Here is a 20,969-nt window from a genome sequence, read left to right on the forward strand (position 1 = left end):
CTCTCTATTGAAAATGTGATAGAGAAACAGCACCCCACCCCCCAACTGTCAAAACTAGGTGGAGGACTCCCGCTCAAGTTACAGGGAACAGTGCTCCTAAATGTTCAATAAGCCCCAAACTACCATTATGATTTATGATGTCAATTGACATTCCTATTCTATACTTTTAGAAGGAAATGAAGACTTGTTGAGGCTGCTATGTGTTTTATGCTGTGTACCTAATAACTTATGTTTAGTATCTTATCTATTTTTAGGACAGCAGTATTTTTTTAAAAAAATTTTGGATCCATGCATATGTGCAGATTATGAGAGCATGCATCAATGAAGGCAACTCTTTAACTCTGGATAGTGTAGATAATATGAGGAAAGACCTAGTGAAGCTTGAAGAATGGTCAGAATTTGGCAGCTAAGATTTATTGTCAAAAAATGCAAGGTCATGCATTTTGGTTGCAAAATCCTGAGAATGGTACAGTTTTGGGGTGCAGAACTTTTGTGCACAACAGAGGAACAGGTCTTGGGTGTGATAGTATGTGATGAACTTAAGGTGGTCAAACATGTTGAAAAGGTGAAGGTATGAACCAAGGACCAAGTGGCAGCTTTGCAGATTTCTTCAACAGGAGTAGATCTAAGGAAAGCTACTGATGCCGCCATGGCTCTGACTTTATGGGCTGTGACTCGACTCCGTAGGTGCAGTCCAGCCTGAGCATAGCAGAAAGAGATGCAAGCAGCCGTCCATTTGGAGATGGTGCGCTTGGAAATTGGATGTCCCCACTTGTTTGGATCGAAGGAGACAAAAAGTTGAGCAGATGTATGTGGTCGAGTGTGTTGCAAGTATAAAGCCAAAGCATGCTTACAGTCCAGAGTATGAAGAGCTGATTCTCCAGGATGAGAATAAGGCTTTGGAAAAAACACTTGAAGTACAATGGATTGACTTAGATGAAATTCTGAAACCACTTTAGGTAAGAATTTAGGATGAGTACGGAGGACCACCTTGTCATGATGGAATACTGTGAAAGATGGGTCCGCTACTAAAGCTTGTAGCTCACTGACTCTGTGAGCAGATGTGAGAGCAATGAGAAAAACATTTTCCAAGTGAGATATTTGAGATGAGATGAAGCCATTGGTTCAAAAAGGAGGTTTCATTAATTGAGCAAGAACAACATTGAGATCCCAAACCACTGGAGGCAGTTTGAGAGGTGGTTTGACATTGAAAAATCCTTTCATATATCTGGAAACCACAGGATGAGCAGAGAGCGGTTTCCCTTCGATAGGCTGATGAAAACCAGCAATTGCACTGAGATGGACTTGAATGGATGTGGATTTGAGGCCAAATTGAAACAAATGCAACAGGTAATCTAAAATTGAAGACAAGGAGGTAGACTGAGGCTCCTGTGATGAATGGTGCATCAAGCAGAAAATCTAGTCCATTTCTGGTTGTAACATTGCCGAGTAGTAGGCTTCCAAGAAGCTTCTAGAATGTCCTGTACAGATTGAGAAAACTGTAGAGTGGCAGTTAGGTTGAGATACCAGGCTGTCAGGTATAGAGACTGCAGGTTGGGATGAAGCAGAGATCCCTGCCTCTGTGTAAGCAGAGACAGAAAAACTGTTAGAAGAAGTGGCTCCCTGCTGCTGAATTGAAGTAGAAGGGAGAACTAAGGTTGCATGGGCCACTGAGGAGCTATCAAAATCATGGTTTGACAAGAGTCTTGAGAATGAGAGGGAATAAAGGGAACGCATACAGAAACTGATTCGTCCATTTCAGAAGAAAAGCATCTGCCTCGAGGTGGTGAGGAGAGTAGATTCTGGAGCAAAACAGAGGCAGTTTGTGGTTGTGGGGAGACGCAAAGAGGTCTATCTGAGGGGTTCCCCACTGAGAAAAAATGTGATGGAGAGGTGAGGAATTGAGTGTCCATTTGTGAGGTTGGAGAAGATGACTCAATTTGTCTGCCAAACAGTTTTTCTCCCCTTGAATGTAGACTGCTTTCAGAAAGGTGTTGTGATTGATTACCCAGTTCCACACCTTTTGAACTTCCTGACAAAAAGGGAGAGATTCTGTTCCTCCCTGCTTGTTGACGTAGTACATGGTGACTTGGTTGTCTGTCCGAATGAGGACGACCTGATCGTGGAGAAGATGTTGAAAAGCTCTGAGAACATTAAAGATTGCTCTGAGTTCCAACAGATTGATGTGACAGTGACGATCCGTGCTGGACCAATGGTCTTGAGTATGGAGACCATCGAAATGAGTCCCCCAAGCGTAGGTTGAGGAATCTGTCATGAGGACCTTCTGATGAGGGGGCGTTTGAAACAGTAAACCTCTGGAGAGATTGGAAGAGAGCATCCACCAATGGAGAGACTGTCTCAACAAAGGAGTCACTGTAATGTGCTGAGAGAGTGAGTTGAAAGCCCTGAGTTCACTGAGATGCCAGGATCCACTGAGGAATTCTGAGGTGAAGTCTGGCAAAAGGAGTCACGTAAACTGTAAAGGCCATGTGACCGAGGAGAACCATCATGTGTCTGGCTGATATTGAAGATAGGGAAGACATTTTCTGGCAGAGTAGAATGAGAGCATCTTGACGCTGTTGAGGAAGGAATACTCTGAGTTGCACAGTATCCAGTACAGTTCCGATGAATTGTAAAATCTGAGAGGATTGTAGCTGGGATTTGGGAAAGTTGATTTCGAAGCCCAAACTTTGGAGGAACCACATAATCCGTTGGGTCGCTACAATAACCCCCTGAGATGTTAAATTTTTTTTTTTCAAATTCTTTATTCATTTTTTCATCTTACATCTAGGTACAGAAACACCTGGAGCCCATGATTGCGCAGAGCTGCTGCTATCACAATGAGGCACTTGGTGAACACTCTGGGAAATGATGCCAGTCCGAATGGTAGCACTCTGTATTGAAAATGAAGATTTCTCACCCGAAATCTGAGGAACTTGCGAGAGGCTGGATGAATGGGAATGTGAGTGTAAACCTCTTTGAGATCTAGAGAACATAACCAATCATTCTGATCTAGAAGGGGATAAAGGGATGCCAGAGACAACATAAGAACATAAGAAGTTGCCTCCGCTGGGTCAGACCCGAGGTCCATCGTGCCCAGCAGTCCACACCCGCGGCGGACCATCAGGCCAATGACCTGTAATGTGATCCTTCTCTAATCCCTTTTATCCTTCTATCCATACTCTGTCTAAAACCTATCTCTACCTCTATCTGTATCCTTCAATCCCCCTATCGTTCAGGAATTTATCCATTCCTTCCTTGAACCCCCGTAGTGTACTCTGCCCTATCACAACCTCCGGAAGCGCATTCCAGGTGTGCACCACCCTCTGTGTAAAAAAGAACTTCCTAGCATTGGTTCTAAAGTTGTCCCCTTTCAGCTTCTCTGAGTGCCCCCTTGTGCTTGTGGTTCCCAATAACCTGAAAAATCTGTCCCTTTCCACCCTCTCTATGCCCTTCATGATCTTGAAAGTCTCTATCATGTCTCCTCTGAGTCTCCTCTTTTCAAGGGAGAAGAGCCCCAGCCTTCCCAACCTGTCTGCGTATGAAAGGTTCTCCATATCTTTTATCATTTTCGTCACTCTTCTCTGGACCCTTTCAAGTATTGCCATGTCCTTCTTGAGATACGGTGACCAATACTGGACACAGTACTCCAGATGCAGGCGCACCATTGCACGATACAGCGGCATGATGACTTCCTTCGTCCTGGTTGTAATGCCCTTCTTAATAATACCCAACATTTTGTTTGTTTTCTTTGAGGCTGCTGCACATTGTGCCTTTGATTTCATTGTAGTATCTACCAGTACACCCAAGTCTTTTTCAAGGTTATTATCCCCTAGCACTGATCCCCCCATTTTGTAGCTGAACATCGGGTTCTTTTTCCTAAATGCATGACCTTGCATTTCTCTATATTAAAGCGCATTTGCCATTTACTTGCCCACTCTTCCAGTTTGTTTAGGTCCCTTTGTAGGTCTTCACATTCCTCCGTGGTTCTAACCCTGCTGCAGAGTTTGGTGTCATCTGAAAATTTTATAACTTCACACTTCGTCCCCGCTTCTAGGTCGTTTATGAATACATTGAACAGCAGCGGTCTCTGAGGTCCAAGATTGGTCGCAGAGAAACCTCCTCGATGGCATGGAGATAGAGCAGAGCCTGCACTTCCTGGAGAAGAAGGGTGATCTGCGATGGATTGGAAGGTAGATCTGAAGGAATCTGGGTGAAATGAAGAGAGTATCCTTCCCTGGTGATTGTGAGAACTCAGAGATCGGATGTGATTAGCTCCCATCATTGGTAAAAATGATGGAGATGACCTCCAATGGGTAAAGGAAAGGACAGAGGCAGAACAATTGAGGCTATGCTCTGTTTTAGATGGTCAAAAAGATTGAGAGGGCTTGGGTGTAGCAGAAGGCTGAGATTTACATAACATAACATTATACTTATAGACCGCGTTACCAAAAAGTTCTACGCCGTTTACAAAAGATTATAAAAATTAAACATAATCGTATATTTGAATGAGCCAGCTAGTCAGGTATTGGAGAAAAGGTAGGTTTTTATCTGTTTTCTAAAATGTCTGTAAGAAACAGCTGTAGCAACAATGATTGAAATTCTTTTTCATGAGAAGTTGCCTGAGATGCGAGTGATTTAAGAATTTCTTGCTTTTGCAACCTTTTACAGAAGGGAAATTGAACACAGTATGAGTTTTTCTACTGCATTTGTGTGTAGCCATGGAAAAACTATAGCCAGATAAGTCGGGGCTGCACCATATAAAACCTTGCAACAAAAACAGCCCAACTTGAACAATACCCGAGCTTCCACAGGCAACCAATGAAATTCACAATAAAACAACGCAACATGATCGTATTTCTTCAATCCGTAAATCAATCTAACTGCTGTATTATGTATCAATGATAATCTCAATAATTCCTTCTTAGTAACTGATAAATAAGCAATATTGCAATAGTCAAGGAGACTCAACAGTAATAACTGGACTAATAATTTAAAGGCTGAAAATTCAAAATAGGGTCTAATTGTTCGAAGTCTCTATAAAGTAAAATAACTTTTACGTACAACAGCATTTATCTGGGTTTTCATAGTAAGATGCTTATTTAATATGATTCCTAAAATTTTAATCGTTGGATGGATTGTATAAGATGTTGAAAGTATATTGATAGAAAGTTCATGAAAAATTTGGTAGGAAATGCTACAAAGAACTTTGTTTTATCAGGATTAAGCTTAAGTTTGAATTGCTGCATCCAAAGATTCATCCTTTCCATTAAAGTCTCAATTTGAGTACTAATCTGAGATAGAACCAAATTACAAGGTAAAACTATTGTGATGTCATCTGCATAACTGAACAGTCTTATATTCAGATTGCTTGTCTTTGCTGTTGCTGTAGTTGTTTCTTAGGGGGCACCCTTGAATAAGGAGCTGCCCGCTGAGGAAAACGCCTCTGATAGGATGGAAGAGGTCTGGAAGTCTTAGCAGTAGAAGGCTTAGGCTTTGGTCTGATGATAGAAGCAAACGATTTCTCATATTCAGACAAGCGTTTGGTAGCTGCCTCGATAGAGTCATCAAAAAGCTCATTACCCTGACAAGGAATATTGGCCAGATGATCTTGAAGATTCGGGTCTAGGTTTACAGTGCGAAGTCAGGCAAGCCAGCGCATAGCCACCGAGAAAGCAGTGACCCTCAAGTAAAGTTCAAATGCATCATACGAGGATTGAAGAAAATGAATGCGTAGTTGAGCCAGAGTGTGAGTCAGCTGTTGAAACTCTGGTTGCCATAAGGGAATTTTGATACAAGCGACGGCCAAACTTGTCCATAGTCCTGCCCTCTCTTCCAGGGAGGACAGTGGCGAGATTCCAATTTCGCAGGTACAACAGGAATGGAATATGGTGTCTCAAGATTTTGTTTGAATGTTTGAGAAAGAAGTCTGTTAATGGGCAATTTGAGAGATTATCTAGTAGGATGAAGAATACCCATTTCTTCCAAATACTCTGTAGAGTACTTGGCGTCAGATTCCAAAGTGATGTTGAGATCTTTACTCATCTGCAGGAGGAATGTAGAAAAAGATACTGCTGAGTGCTCAGGCTGAACTGCAGGAAGCAGAGTTGAGGCAGGAGTGTATTTGGCAAGCATGCTACCAAACTCCTGATGCATAATAACTTGGAACATAGCCTGCATATGGGGCACCGAGACTTGAGGATCTGGTACATTTGCAGTGGCTTTAGTCACCGAGGAAGATGATGAAGAATGATGCTTCAATTTGGAGACATGTTGCTTGGGCAGCTTCAGGACTACCCGTTCTAAAGCTGGCATGTCCGAAGGAGGCTGCTGAACTATCTTACCTGAGGGAGAGCTGCTCCTCAGGAGAGAATATGCTCGAAGACGAGGATTTTCTAAACAAGGAAGGTTTAATTAAGGCGTCGAATAGAAGACTTCTTGGCTCCATGGAAAACTGAGAACTGAGGAGACGCGCCTAGGTTGGGCGGGAAGGTACTTGCGCATGCGCAGTGCGGTAGTCGAGTTGCAAACTTTCAGAAGTTCTACAAGCAAGTCTGCTTGCGAGGCTGTCCGCATCGGGGCTCCTTGTATGATGTCACCCACATGTGAGAATATGCTGCCTGCTTGTCCTGGGATAATAGAATGTTTCAATTTACAATTCCAAAAACCAGCCCGAAACCCTTCAGGTGTCTGGAGAATAGAGAGTTGGTCTGGTTTTTGTAGTTTTAAGTCATTTTGACCCCTCTCATTTAGAGTAAGGCTCTTATTTTCAGTATTCTCAATTTATAACTCAACATACAGAAATATTCTAGTCAAACTTTGGGGTTACATCAGTGACTGCAATGTAAACTCTCTCCACAATCAGACTATGTTAATCCAAACTTTGCAAACAGACATTCAGAAGCTTGCCATAACATACAAGCACCAAATCCAAGAATTCAAACTGTGTTAACCTTATTTATGAAAAGTCAGCATTGCAAATATTCTAGAACAGTGTTCTTCAACCTTTTGACACCTATGGACCAGCAGAAATAAAATAATTATTTTGTGCACCAGCACCGGTCCACGGAATGGCAGATAAGAACATAAGAATTGCTGCTGCTGGGTCAGACTTGGATTTGGTGCCCAGTAGCCCGCTTCCGCAGTGGCCCCCAAGTAAAAGACCAGAGCCCTAACCAAGACCAGCCCTACCTGCGTACGTTCTAGTTCTGCAGGAACTTGTCTAACTTTGTCTTGAATCCCTGGAGGGTGTTTTCCCCTATGACAGCCTCCGGAAGAGCGTTCCAGTTTTCCACCACTCTCTGGGTGAAAAAGAACTTCCTTACGTTTGTACGGAATCTATCCCTATCCCCTTTTAACTTTAGAGAGTGCCCTCTTGTTCTCCCTACCTTGGAGAGGGTGAACAACCAGTCTTTATCTACTAAGTCTATTTCCTTCATTATCTTGAAGGTTTTAATCATGTTCCCTCTCAGTCTCCTCTTTTCAAGGGAGAAGAGGCCCGGTTTCTCTAATCTCTCACTGTATGACAATTCCTCCAGCCCCTTAACCATTTTAGTCGCTCTTCTCTGGACCCTTTTGAGTAGTACTGTGTCCTTCTTCAAGTACGGCGACCAGTGCTGGACGCAGTATTCCAGGTGAGGGCGTACCATGGCCCAGTACAGCGGCATGATAACCTTCTCCGATCTGTTCGTGATCCCCTTCTTAATCATTCCAAGCATTATGTTTACCCTTTTCGCCGCTGCCGCACATTGCTTGGACAGCTTCATTGACTTGTCGACCAGTACTCCCAAATCTCTTTCCTGGGGTGTCTCTCCGAGTACTGTACCAGACATCCTGTATTCGTGTACAAGATACCAACATGCATCACCTTACACTTGTCCACGTTAAACTTCATTTGCCATGTCGCAGCCTATTTCTCGAGCGTGTTTATGTCCTGTTGCAGGTCTTTGCAATCCTCCTGCGTCTTTACTACTCTGAATAACTTCATATCATCTGCAAATTTAATCACTTTGCTCTTCATTCCAGTTTCCAGGTCATTTATAAATATGTTGAAGAGCACAGGCCCAAGCACCGAACCCTGCGGCACTCCACTGGTGACGCTTTTCCAGTCCGAGTACTGTCCATTTACCCCCACTCTTTGCTTTCTATCTGCCAACTAGTTTTTGATCCACGTGTGTATTTCACCCTCAATCCCATGACTCGCAATTTTTTGAAGTAGTCGTTCATGTTCTTCCTCACTCCCTGTAGGTGTATCTGGTGCTGGCCGATAGTTCCACTGTTGCTGGCGATTTTCTACGGCCTCCCTGTATGCCTTGGCTAAGTCGGCCACCCTGTATGACTTGGCTAAGTCATGGGCCAGACCCCGCCCCTCTGCACCCCAGACCCTGCCCCATAATAGTACTAATTGTAACACCATTTTTTCCATTCATATACAGTATACACACAATACAATCGTATTAACAACACATAATGGTTAACCACAAAATTAAACTACACAAAGTACACTGTATGCTTCTCAATATTCATTCCTACCAGAACACAGATAACCCCATGCAAATACAGACAGCAGATATAAATCAATCACTAAGGGCTCCTTTTACAAAGGCGCGCTAGGGCCTTAACGCGCGGAATAGTGCGCACTAAAATGCCACGTATGCTAGCCGCTACCACCTCCTTTTAAGCAGGCGGTAGATTTTTGGCTAGCTTGTGCGTGAGGTAAAACCTCTAGCGCACCTTTGTAAAAGGAGCCCCAAATTAAAAAATAAAATAATTCCCCCTACCGCTGTTGTCTCCCTCCCTCCATGCTGTGCCTTGCCTTCTGGCCTACCCCCCAGTGTTATCTTCAGGCTGACTCCCTCTTCCTCAGTGCTGCAGTACACAAAGCTGGAGGCAGCGGCTCCTTGGGCGTCCCACGCCTCATCTGGAAGCCTTTGTTGCGACTTCAGAGAGAAGGCTTTTGGTTCAGGCGCAGGACGTGTGTAGGAGCCTTTGCCCATGGCTTTGTTCACTGCAGTACTGAGGAAGAGGGAGCCGACCCGAAGATAACGCCGCATTGATCGCACCGTGGACAGGGGCCTGACGAGCATTGTCTGGGGCCCGATGCACGTGCCAGCCCTGCGGAATGGCAGGAAATTTCTGCGGACTGGCACCGGTCCATGGACTGGCGGTTGAAGAACACTGTTCTAGAACATCAGTACACAGTTGGGAGAACAAGTCAGCCTACTATGAACTCCTACAAGACCTTCACTGCAAGCTCTACAGGGATCACTACTACTATTATTAATTATTTCTAGAGTGCTACTACTTCCTTTTCTGCCTTGCATCAACTCTCAAGGTCTTTACAAAATGCCCTGTATCTGCAGCTGCACATCTTCATACATAGGACATCTAGTTTTCTTCTACCTAGGACAACGGGCTTCTAGTAACATCTTCAAAGAGACTGTTTACTACCCTAAAATATCTTTGCACTCTGAAAATTCAGCTTTGCTGAGGGGCAATGTGAATCCGAAATATGTAGAAACTTGTGTAATGACCTTTTGTTGTGCCGGGGTAAAGTTATGGAATTCGCTGGTAGGAGTGTTAAGGAAATGTGATGATAGAAAAACATTTAGAAAATTCTTTAAAGCACCATTGTTTGGAACTGCTTTTTAATAGGGTCTGACTCACCTCGATCGAAGATTTATTGTGAATTTAAATCCTGATGTTTATCTTTTTGTATTGTTTTAAACATTATGGGGCTTATAATTCAAACCAAAAAAAAAACCCGTCCAAAAAGCCGTCCAAGTACTGATAATCAAAACTGGTTTTAGGCATATCTAAAACCAGCTTAGGCCTTTAAATTGCCTCTGCATGCTCAGAGTGAAAAGGGGCATTTTTAGAGGAGTGGATAGGGCAGGAGGTGGGCCGACCTAGACTTAGTCAACTGGAAGCCATAACCCAAAACTTTGACAGGTGGCCAATCAGGCCCTACAATGCACCGGGAAGGGGCAGGCCCGCCATTCAGAGGAAGGCGGGCCTGCTGGCCAGAGGACCTGTCCGGCCATCTACTAAGGTTAGAAGGGAGAGCTGGGGGGGTTCGGGGTGATCACGGCAGGAGAGATTAGGCATCTCTCCTTCTGGAGAAAGTTCCGGGGGGTCGCAGCAGGAGGGACTGGGCATCTTTCCTGCCGCGATTGTTGCAGGGGGGGGGAACAGTTCCAGGTTTCTGTAACCAGTGTTGTTTATGACAGACGCTGGTTAGAGAATCCTGCTTTTAGGAGAAGGACTGGCCCCTTCTTCATCTAAAAGGTCTTGTTTTGAGCGTTTGGAACTTGGGCGATTTTTTGGTCGGGAATGTATTGTAAGGATATACGTAGTGGTGGTCTGGCCGATTAAACTGCTGAACATGGAGGTAGGCCATACTAAAAAAACAACTCATTTTGGACTTTTCTTTGAGAATGGACATTCCCCTGCTGCTTACTTTCTGCGCCTAGCGACTTAGGCCCCGATTCACTAAAGTCAGTGATTGTTGCTAAACCTGTTTTTACAGCTTTAGTGACGATCGCTGCTAACTGACCCGATTCACAAAATGGCCCACTGCCTGTTTTTCCCTTCGATCACCCATTTTCCGATTCGGCCATGCAAATTTGTAAAACCCCATGCAAAATAGCTAAGTGATTGATTCACTAACATTTTCTTGGCTATTTTGCATCAGGTTTTGTGATGCTAAAACCCGACAGCTGTAGACCTGTACCGACAGGTCTGCCAGTGTTTTGACAGGTCTGCCTGTTGTTTTTTTTTCATTTCTTTTTCCATGGCACAGATATTTTACGTGTATTGCACACGAAAATATCTGCCCCATAAAACAAGAAGAAAAAAACTAAACTAAACTAAAATTTAACCTTATATACCAGGTCTTCAACCAAAGGAAGCTCGACATGGTTAACAATAAATTAAAAAATAAAGTGAACTGAAATACAAGAGAGTTAGTTTTCAAAATGTTTAGCGAATAAAAATGTTTTCCAGAAGTTTACAGAAGAGTTGGAAGGAACTGGGACACTTCAAAATTAGGGGAAGTTCATTCCATAATTGGGGAAATTTAAACGCCACAGAGCTGCTAAAATTCTTAACTCAAATTCCTTTCCTAGAAGGAAGACAAAATTTAAATCGATGAATGCCTCTCACATATGAAAATCTATAAACATTCCATAGCAGAGGAACAAGAGGAGCAAAGATACCATGTAAAATCTTAAAAACAATACATAAACACTTAAACTGAATTCTAAAATAAACCGGGAGCCGTTCTTAGTGATGCCAGGATAAATGGTGTTACAATAATCTAACCGGGATAATATAATAGATTGGACCAAAACAGAAAAATGACATTGATAGAAAAGAGATCTGACCTTCTTCAACATTCATAAGCTCAAAAAACATTTCTTCACCAGAGAGTTAATTTGATCCTTAAAAGTAAGAGAAGAATCAAAAAGTATTCTCAAAATCTTAGAAGAGAACTCAATTTATAGGGAAGCTCCAGAATCCAAAAGTACAGTGGAAGGGAGATGATCCAATTTTGGGGCTAACCACAGAAGTTTAGTTTTAATTGCACTTAGCTTCATCTGGACGGACATAGCCCAAGTTTGAAATTTAGAGGTACAGTGATTTATTTTAAAAGTTCAATTGGTAATATTTGGATCAATCTCAATCAGTATAAAAATGTCATCCGCATAAGTAAAAAGTGTTTCCCACGCTGACAACGTATAAATATTCAAAGTTGTCATGTAAAGATTGAACAAAATTGGGGAAAGCGGAGAGCCCTGAGGAACTCCGCAAGGAGGTTGCCAAGAATTAGAAATATTACCATCAATATTAACTGAATAAGATTGGGACAATAAAAAATTTAGAAAACCAAACAAGAACAACCTAATTAAGACCGATACCTGAAAGTAATTGGAGCAAAATGTCATGATGTACTACATGAAATGCTGCGGACAAATCAAACTGAAGCGAAATTGAACATTTATTTTGAAGTTGTAGTTGTTGGATTTTAGAAAGAAGAGAGATCAATAAAGTTTCGGTACTAAAATTAGAATGAAACCCATATTGAAAAGGTTGAAGTAATGAAAATTTCTCCAGATAATTGGTAAATTGACCTGCTACAATTGATTCTAACAACTTTGTCAACAATGGTATATTAGCAATTGGTCGATAATGTGAGGGGATAATGGGGTCTAGATCTGATTTTTTCAGAAGGAGAGTTATTTGCCCCATAGATTGCGTAAAGTATCCATTTTCCAGTGAATAATTTAATAAAATGGTCAACCAAGTTATGACCTGAGAAGGAATATTGAAAAAAAGATATGATGGAAAAGGGTCCAATGAACATTTACACTTTCTCAACTTTTCACATAATTTGAATACTTGGTATTCAGAAACTGGGTCAAAAGAACACCAGTAACGATCAACTGGTATCTCCAGTGTAGAATTATTTGAATGAGAGGCAGACCTGTCAAAAAACCACTGCCCCCCCCCCTCAGCGACCCACAAATGGCAGGAGGGATGCCCACTCCCTCCTGCCACCCGATGCTCCCCCCACAGTGCTAAAATATATGGTAGGAGGGATGCCCACTCCCAGCTACCATCGGCGCCATTACCCCCATGCCAAAATAGCAGGAGGGATGCCCACTCTCTTCTGCCGGGTCTCGTCGCTGTCACTCGCCACTCCCTCCTCCCCATTGACCAGCAAATTTCACACCTAGAGCAAACTACTGTAGACTACTTAACCAAGTATTCTAGAGCTTGAAACTGTATTCCCCCCAATTTCCTGGTGTATCTATCTCTAAGGTTAACAACCAAAATATTTTGGGCACATGAACAAGGAAAAGTCATACTAGATTTCTGATGCAATATAATATTTTTCAGTTAAGGCCTCCTTCCTGCAGTCACTATTTAAGAATTTATGGTAATAAAAAGTGTAGTATGTAGGAAAACTTTGTTTACCTGTAGATGCCCTCGACCAGGATTAGGATTTTCTTCCAGGCTCTATGGCTTCGAGGTTGGCCATACACCACTGCATCCCTCAGTAACCTCTCTAGGCTCTGTATGTCTTTAATAATAAAAATAAATTAAAGCTGCCAGGAATCATTTTTATAAAAAAAGTAGTTACAGTACTTTAGAAATGAAAATTTTCCTGTGAAGATATATAATTGTTGTATTCTCCCTTTTTTTCTGAATAAATTTATAAATTGAAATAAAGTTTATAATTTTAAACAACACTCACACCACAAATTTCAGGCAACAATTTTTGTTAACATCCCCTTGGCTCAGGTCAGCAAATTCCACATAAGATGGCAATATTAGAAAATATGAACAGATCAGACACCACAAAAACAGACCAGACACCTTCAGGGAAAGCAGTTTTCAGGACCAATTCACTTCATCAATGACTACATGATTATGATATTCAAAAGATACTTTAAAATAAAATAGAAAAAAATGCTTTCAGAATTAAGATAAGATGCTTTAGACCCAACAAGACCCCCCCCCCGGAGAGAGAGAGATTTCTTTGCTAAATCCCAACATATGAACTATCAAATTCTCCTGTCTGCCACTTTCTGTTCATCCATCAACTTTCCTCTTTCCCCACTTCTCCCCTACAGACAGTGCTTTTTATGATTCACTTATATTTTCTACTATTGTCATGTTTTGCTTATTCTGTTCTGACTTGAGAAAAGAGGTGTTAAGCTCCTGAATGATTGGCAAGGCATGTATTGTTAGTTCAGTAACAGGAATGGCCTTATTTTTTTTTTTTCAAGGGTCCAATATTCAACATGACCTGGCAGGAGAAGAGGAGAAGAAATAGTCCTAGTAGTAGTAGTAGTAGCAGCAGCAGCAGTAGCAGTAGTAGTAAATCATTTCTGACTGTCTAATTGCCCTTATTCAGAAAGCACTTAACCAGTGTATTAGACTTCCGGCAGAAGCATGGTCAAGTGCTTTTACAGTTCTGATACACTTGCTACAGATCGAACACTTAATTGGCGATTTCACCCTTCTATATTGTTTACCCGCTGCAGGGAAAAAGCCTCAGATCTCCTGGTGTGCTTGGTGCGGGTTGCGGTGGGATTGCCATGAAGCAACCTACAAAAAGCCGCGAACGGGCGCATCACCTGGGGCAGCGAAGGGATGGTGATAATCGCCTGAGGGTGGTTATCTGCTGTCTTTTAAATTACCGCCATAAGATCGAGGTGCTTTGCGTCAGGGGAAGAAGCTGCAGCACAACAAACCTGTCCTGTTTCCAGGTCTACTCCGCGGAGGTTTCCCAGGCTCGCCGCAAGTTTTCCTCGCTATGTACCATCTGGCCCGCCGCAGCATCCCCTTTTCTCTCCAGTATCCAGCACGCTTGAGGGTGATGCACTCGGGCAAAGCACTTCATTTTGACTTTCTGGAGGCCACCCAGTGCTTTGTGGAGAAGATTCCTGAGGGCACCCTGTGAACTCTAGAGGCTTTACGTGGGCTCTGTTGACCAGCTCTTGAGGGATTTAGCACTGTGGATGACGGGCCATTTTGAGTGGACTCCTTGAATTGGGCTTTTCTTGCCTTGCTCCTGTATTTTGTTGGCCCTGATCTCTGAATTCCTCAGCGGAGGGGACCAAGACGCTGTTAGGTGCCTTTGGTGTGTGCTGGTGAGGGGGGGGAGGGGTGTGTGACTGAGCCATGTCCGTGTCTAGGATGTTTTGGTGGGAGGTATCTTTGTTTGATTGTGTTCCCTGTTGGAAGATGGTGGGAGCGAGGACCCCAGGGGAGTGAGTGGGTGTTGTATGGATGGTGTGTGTAGGGGCGGCCAGTTTGGGGGTTCTTGGTCAGCAGCAATTTGTTGGCTACTCTCTGATAGACGTCAGTTTGGGGACTGGTGGTTAGTTCTGCTACTGGTATACCATTGCCCTTGCCATCTGGCTTGTTTTACCCTGCCCTCTCTTCTTTCATAGTGGGGGATTGGGGTTGTAGCGCTGGGTGGATGGGGCATGGCTTCTCTTTTAATTTGTCTGTTCTACATTGTTTTGGTGATATTTTATGCCTTGTGCTCCTTCTCTTTTTCCCTCCGTGAGACATGGGCTATCTACTCTGAGGGTTGTTTCTGCTCTTTTAGGGAGCTAGGGTGCCTGGTTCTTGGGCGATACTGTGGAGATCCTGTAGTTGGTGTATACTGTTTCCTGGAAGTGACACCTATTGGGATGTGGTGTAGGGGTTGGATTGGGATGGGTTGGAGGGGAGTTGGGGAGGGCGGGAGGGGTGGAGGCAGGGTGGTGCTACTGGGGGGAGGTATTTGCATTGGTTCAGACAGGTGAGGGTCAGTTTTGTCCATTGAAATTTTTTGCAGCTAGGGGGTGGTGGCTGGGACACCCCTCTGGCCTCCTACTATGGGTTTCTTTGTTGCTGCATTTTTCTCTTTTCTTTGTCCTCTCTGGAATATAAACTGACCTCTTGGAATGTGGGGGGTATTCATTCCCCAATTAAACAGTATAAAATACTACAATTGTTGAACCTAAAGAAAACATCTTTGGCTTTTTTTTTTTTTTTTTACAGGAAACCAGGTTGTCTTATGCAGAACATGCTCAACTCTGTAACTGGTGGGTGGGTGACCATTTGGAGGCCCTGGCTCTGGGGGGGAAGGGAGAGTGGCGATTTTGATCCGTAAGGGTCTTCATATGGAAACTCAAAGTTATTAGGGATCCTAAGGGGCGCTACCTCATAGACTCTGTGACTCTTAATAATAAACTCTTACTTTTATATAATCTTTATGCTCCTAACAATCCCCCTGGCCAATATTTTAGGACACTGCATAACCAATTAATGCAATTTGGGAATATTCCCATGATCATTGGGGGAGATTTTAATGAGGTTCCTGACCCGAGCCTGGATCACTGTACCTCCCCTGGGAGGGAGGCTTTTAAGATCTGTATGGGGGCTGGGTTATTGGCTTCTTCTTTGGGCCTTCTGGATGTCTGGAGGGTTTACTCTCACCTTTCTCGAGCCCATAGGATGTTATCTCGAATTGATCTTATCCTACTCTCTAGAGAGCTACTTCCCGCTGTACAGGAGGTTGTTATGGGCCACATTAAAATTTCTGACCATGCGTGGGTAGGGCTTTATTGGTGATGGGGATCCCCCCTGGGAGGGTAGTGCCCAATGGAAGTTCCCTTGTCATTTGTATAAGAATCAGCGTTTTCAGGACTTTTTGTTGAGCAAGTGGAGGGATTTTCAGCATAACAATTGGGAGCACCGGGAGGATCCCGTCCTTTATTGGGAAACGGCAAAAGCAGTGTTACGGGGGGGGGGGGGGGGAATCATGGCTTTTGAGGCTAAAACACGCTATAGAACCATTGTTGCGCTGGAGCATAGGGTATCAGTTTTGAGGTGATAGTATGCCCTTCGGGCTTAGTTGGCGCTTAAGACACAGCTGTTAGAGGCGCAGCAGGCATTAAATGAGCTCTTACATCAAGGGGCGCAGCAGTCCTGGGACCATTATAAGTTTCAGTTATTTCATTTTGCCCACAAGAGCAGCCGAATGTTGGCCTGCCTGGTTCAGTCTCATCGAGGGTCCATGGGTATTACAGCCCTGCGCGACTCTCAGGGTACTCTTCATCATAAAATGGAGGATGTCAGTATTATTTTGTGGAATTTTTTTGCTGCTTTGTATGACTTGCCGGGCCCAGACCTCTTGGATGGGCGAGTGTATCTAGATAGTTTGGATTTGCCTCGGCTATCCCCTCGGGATTCGGACATGTTGGAGTAATCTATTACTGCCGAGGAGGTAGAGTGGGCGATTTGCGCCTGCCCTTTGGGCAAAGCGCTGGGGCTGGATGGGTACCGCGGAGAATTTTATAAGCTGTTTGTTGAGGAAATTGCTCCGGTGTTGGTAGAGATCTTTAATTTAAGTGTAGCTAAAGGCTTCCTCCTTCAACATTTGAATATGGCCCAGCTTATTGTGCTTCCCAAGCCAGGACGGGATTCAATTCTGCTGGAGTCATATTGGCCCATATACTTGTTGAATTTTGAGACATTACTGATGGCTAAAGTCCTTGCTAACCATCTGGCCTGGGTGTTGCCCTCTCTGGTGTCCGAACAGCAGGTGGGATTTGTGCGCAACTGACCGGTGTCTAAGAATATTTGATGCATTTTGTTGGCCTTGGAGAGGGCCTGTGTGGATAGAACCCCCTCCTTACTTATCAGCTTTGATGCCAAAAAAGCTTTCGACTGGGTGAGGTGGGGGTTCTTGTTTGCTGTGCTTCATGCATAAGGGATGGGCCCTTTTTTCTTTAATGCTATTCAAGCGTCGTATAGTGATCCAGCAGCGCGGATCTTGGTGAATGGGGGACTCGTCAGGGCACTTGTCAGGGCCACCCTCTCTCTCCGCTATTGTTTGCTCTTTCTTTAGACCCTCCGATTAGAGAGTTGCAATCTAATGTGGACATCAGTGGCCTTCAGTTGGGAGCTACTCATTTTAAGGTTGCAGCATTTGCTGATGACCTCTTGGTTTTTCTGACTAACCCACATCGGTCCTTGCCTACCTGGGGGGGGGGTCTGGCCTCTTTCCTGCAGGGCCTGCTGCATGTCTCAGTGCCTCGCTCTGCGCTACATATGTTGTTTGCTCACTTTTCCATGTTTTCTGTATACCTGTATACCTCAATTGAAAAACTGTTTTTGAATAAATGCTATATCTGGGGAAGAAATATATTCTGAATTACTGGTTGGCTGATGAACCTCCCTCCTTTTGGTATTGGAGAAACAAGCTCCATGAACTGATGGGCTGGGAGGCCTGGATGGCTTATTCCTCTCACCGCAGAAGAAGAGATTTTGTCCACATTTGGTCTCATTTGAACATTTTGCCTCCAAGAAGTCGTAGTCGCATTTTGAACAGACTGCAGTTGTTTCCTAATCTACCTGTATGACCATGCTTGGGGGAGGGGTTAGGGGCCTGGGGGGGATTTTCCTGTGGCCTTAGAGAACATAAGAGTACAGTCCTCTTTGGCAGTAGTCTTTATTGAGAAAATTGTTTGTCATTTTGCCATTGTTCGTTTGTGGTTCTTTCTTGTTAAAAATAGATTTAAACATAACCAGACAGTGCCACTGAATACCACCACAGACTGCCCCTGTACTGTCTGGATAGAACTGGGGCAGTTTGTTGACAGAACATGGGCGGAGCTGGACTTAACCAATTAGAAATCATATTCAGACTGTTAACCTGATTAGGCACTTGTGGTTCAATCGCTTATTCTTTCCCAGATAGACTACTGCAATGTTGTTTATCTAGGATTCAGCTAGCAGCTCTGCACCAAGTAGGAGCACTAGAAGATCGCTCCTGCTGCTTCGTCGGAGAAGTTCATCCATTGAGCCGAAGCCGGCTGGACCCGAACGCCGTGAGGCTCCAAATGTGCTTCGGCCCCTCCGCTTCAGCATACTGCAAAGTAAGTTTCTTGAAGAAAAAAATAACAATAATGGTAGAGCTCTCTGCAACGAAGCTCTCAGCCTAACAATCCTTCCGCCATCTTGCCCCTGTGCTCCATATCTAGGATGCTTATAAAAAGACACTTAACAAGCTGAGATTAATTCAGAACACTGCAGTCTGGCTAATCTTTGGTTTAAAAAAATGGGAACATGTCACCCCATACTTCCAGATACTCCACTGGTTGCCAATGGAATCCAGAATACTCTTTCAAGTTTGCCTGCATCAGCTACAAAGCTGTCTTTGGGATGCTACCAACTTACCTCGTCTCTCAATTCATCCTCAACAGCTCTAATAAGAGCTCTCGCAGAATAAATCTCTTTAATTACCCATCCCTGAAATCATGCCATTACAAGAAATTCCTTGACAGAATGTAATCATTCCAGGCAGCCAAACTGAACACATGGCTTGTAAAACCCATACTCGAGGCCACTTCATACGCTGAATTCAGAAAATCTCTGAAGACCCAACTGTTTAACAAATTCTAATCCCAATTCTTGTCCAATCCCCCTCAGCTATCCTCATCCCAATCCCCAATTCTCTAGATTTTAGATTAACTCATGCTCTTCCCATTTGTAATTGTATTCCACCCAAATTGTTTTCCTCTTGTACCTCAATCTTTGACTAGATACATCCTTTAGATTCAAACCAACTTGGTTCTCTTCCATTTGTAATTTGTCTCCCAGTTCGAATTGTTGTTTTTTTTTTTTCCTTACATTTCATACTCTCACCGCTTTGAACTTATGGTATAGTGGTATATAAGAAATAAAATTATTATTATTACTTCTCCCTACGTATTCGAGGTTTCAGCACTCGTAATTTCACTTATTCGGGATTTTTGGCATGCTGGCTCCTCCCCCCAAATTACATCATCCCTGAGTGCCAATACAAAGTTTAGTGTTTTTTTCCCCTGGTGCAGCTGGAAGATCTCCACCAGCACGAGCTAATCCTTTAAGTCTCCCCCATCAAAGCATTGCAACAATATAAAAGAAAACGCTTTAAGCATAAAATCTACGGGATAAGGCTCAGCACCATTCCCTTACCAGTTGTAGGTTATTTACAACCTGCAGCACAACACCAGATTAAAAAAACATAAACCCCAGAAGGAAAACGATCACCCCTTCCCCCTCTCGTATCATTTTTCATCTACCTTCCCTTTTCTCCCTGCTCCTCCGCTATCATCGCATCTCGGAGGTCCGCATAGAGTGCCAGAGTGAGGCTTCAAGATGACGATTGCGCATGCTCTTAAGAGTGTTGAAAATTGAGTGCATTCCATAGCTGGATAAGAGCTTTTCTGTGCTGTGAGTGTGAGGAGAATTTGGTTAGCATTGTGCTGAGACTCAAGCAGTACAATGCCTCGGGAAATCATCACCCTGCAGCTGGGACAGTGTGGCAACCAGAGTAAGTTTCTGCATAGGGAATGAGGGGGTAGCAAGGTGTGGGTTCGCAGGCCCTACGCGGTTGTAGTAAGAAGACAGACACTCAGGCTTATTCGCGATCTCATTCTTTTAACAATGGTGATTACAAAAAAGTTATTTGCGGTTTTTCTGTATTTGCGGGTCTGTTAATCCCCTATCACCACGAATACGGAGGGAAAGCTGTAATGTAAAGAAAGGTTGCTGTGATGAGACTCATGACAATTTAGTAATTTCAATTTTGTTAGATTTTGAGATATGTTAATGAAGCTGTGGCCTTCTAAAACAAATAGGTGGTGATAATAGGTTTGGAGAGGGGAGAAAGAAGACATGTAAGAAAGAGTAGAGTTTTTATGGGAAGGGGGGGGGGCGGTCCAAGATGGCGGCAGTGGAGTGAAGCGCTCCCGACTTGGACTCTGGGCGTTTTTTGATTCTTTATCCAAAATGCCGCATTCTAAAAGAAAGGAAGTGTTCGGTTTGAGCCCTTGGCAACCCTTACCTTCTCAGCGGTCCATGGTGGAGTTCGGTTTCACTTCAACCCCACAAGTGACCGGTCAGTATACAGTGCCCTCAGTGGGAGGAGATGCCAAGAACCTAGACTTGGGTTTTAACATCTCCTTATCTCCGCCGGGTTCTGTGCCTCTGCCTTGTCCTGCTCCCATCACGGCTCTGATGGGTGAACCCAGTGAGGGAGTCTCGGCTGGGGAAACCGCAATCCAAGGGGCAGTAGCCGCGAAAAGTGTGAAGGAGCAGAGACAGCTGGGAGTAGTAGGAGAAACTACTACCCGACTCGGAACATCCAAGGCGATAACGCTGGAGAGCATTTGGGAAGCTCTCCAGACTTTGAATGCTTCAGTTCCCAGATCTTCAAATGAAGTTTCCACATTAGTATGTACTATTACTGCTCTGGGGAAGAAATGTGATGGGACTAGGGATGAATTTTCCATACAGATAAAGAACGCCACAGACAAAGCGGAAAAATTACAAGATCTAACAACTGAAATTGTAAAAGAAAAAAATAATTCGTAATCGTAAGATTGAACAGCTTGAAAATTATAATCGCAGACTGAATT

The 20,969-nt window shown here is 43.7% G+C and overlaps 1 protein-coding gene across 2 annotated transcripts in view; it reads right to left on the minus strand.

The window, feature by feature from the left end:
- The window catches only part of LOC117358112 (serine palmitoyltransferase 3-like), a 277,511-nt gene that overhangs the window by 99,252 nt on the left and 157,290 nt on the right, over positions 1-20,969 (minus strand). For both annotated transcript variants that reach the window (XR_004538942.1, XM_033939641.1), the window contains exon 7: positions 12,979-13,084. Coding sequence is in view for 1 of the 2 variants with exons in the window: in XM_033939641.1 (XP_033795532.1) it covers positions 12,979-13,084 (106 nt within the window). In the remaining variant the exon portion in view is untranslated. The remainder of the gene's footprint in view (positions 1-12,978; positions 13,085-20,969) is intronic.

This window comes from Geotrypetes seraphini, chromosome 3 (genome assembly GCF_902459505.1).
Source record: "Geotrypetes seraphini chromosome 3, aGeoSer1.1, whole genome shotgun sequence".
Lineage (NCBI taxonomy): Eukaryota > Metazoa > Chordata > Amphibia > Gymnophiona > Dermophiidae > Geotrypetes > Geotrypetes seraphini.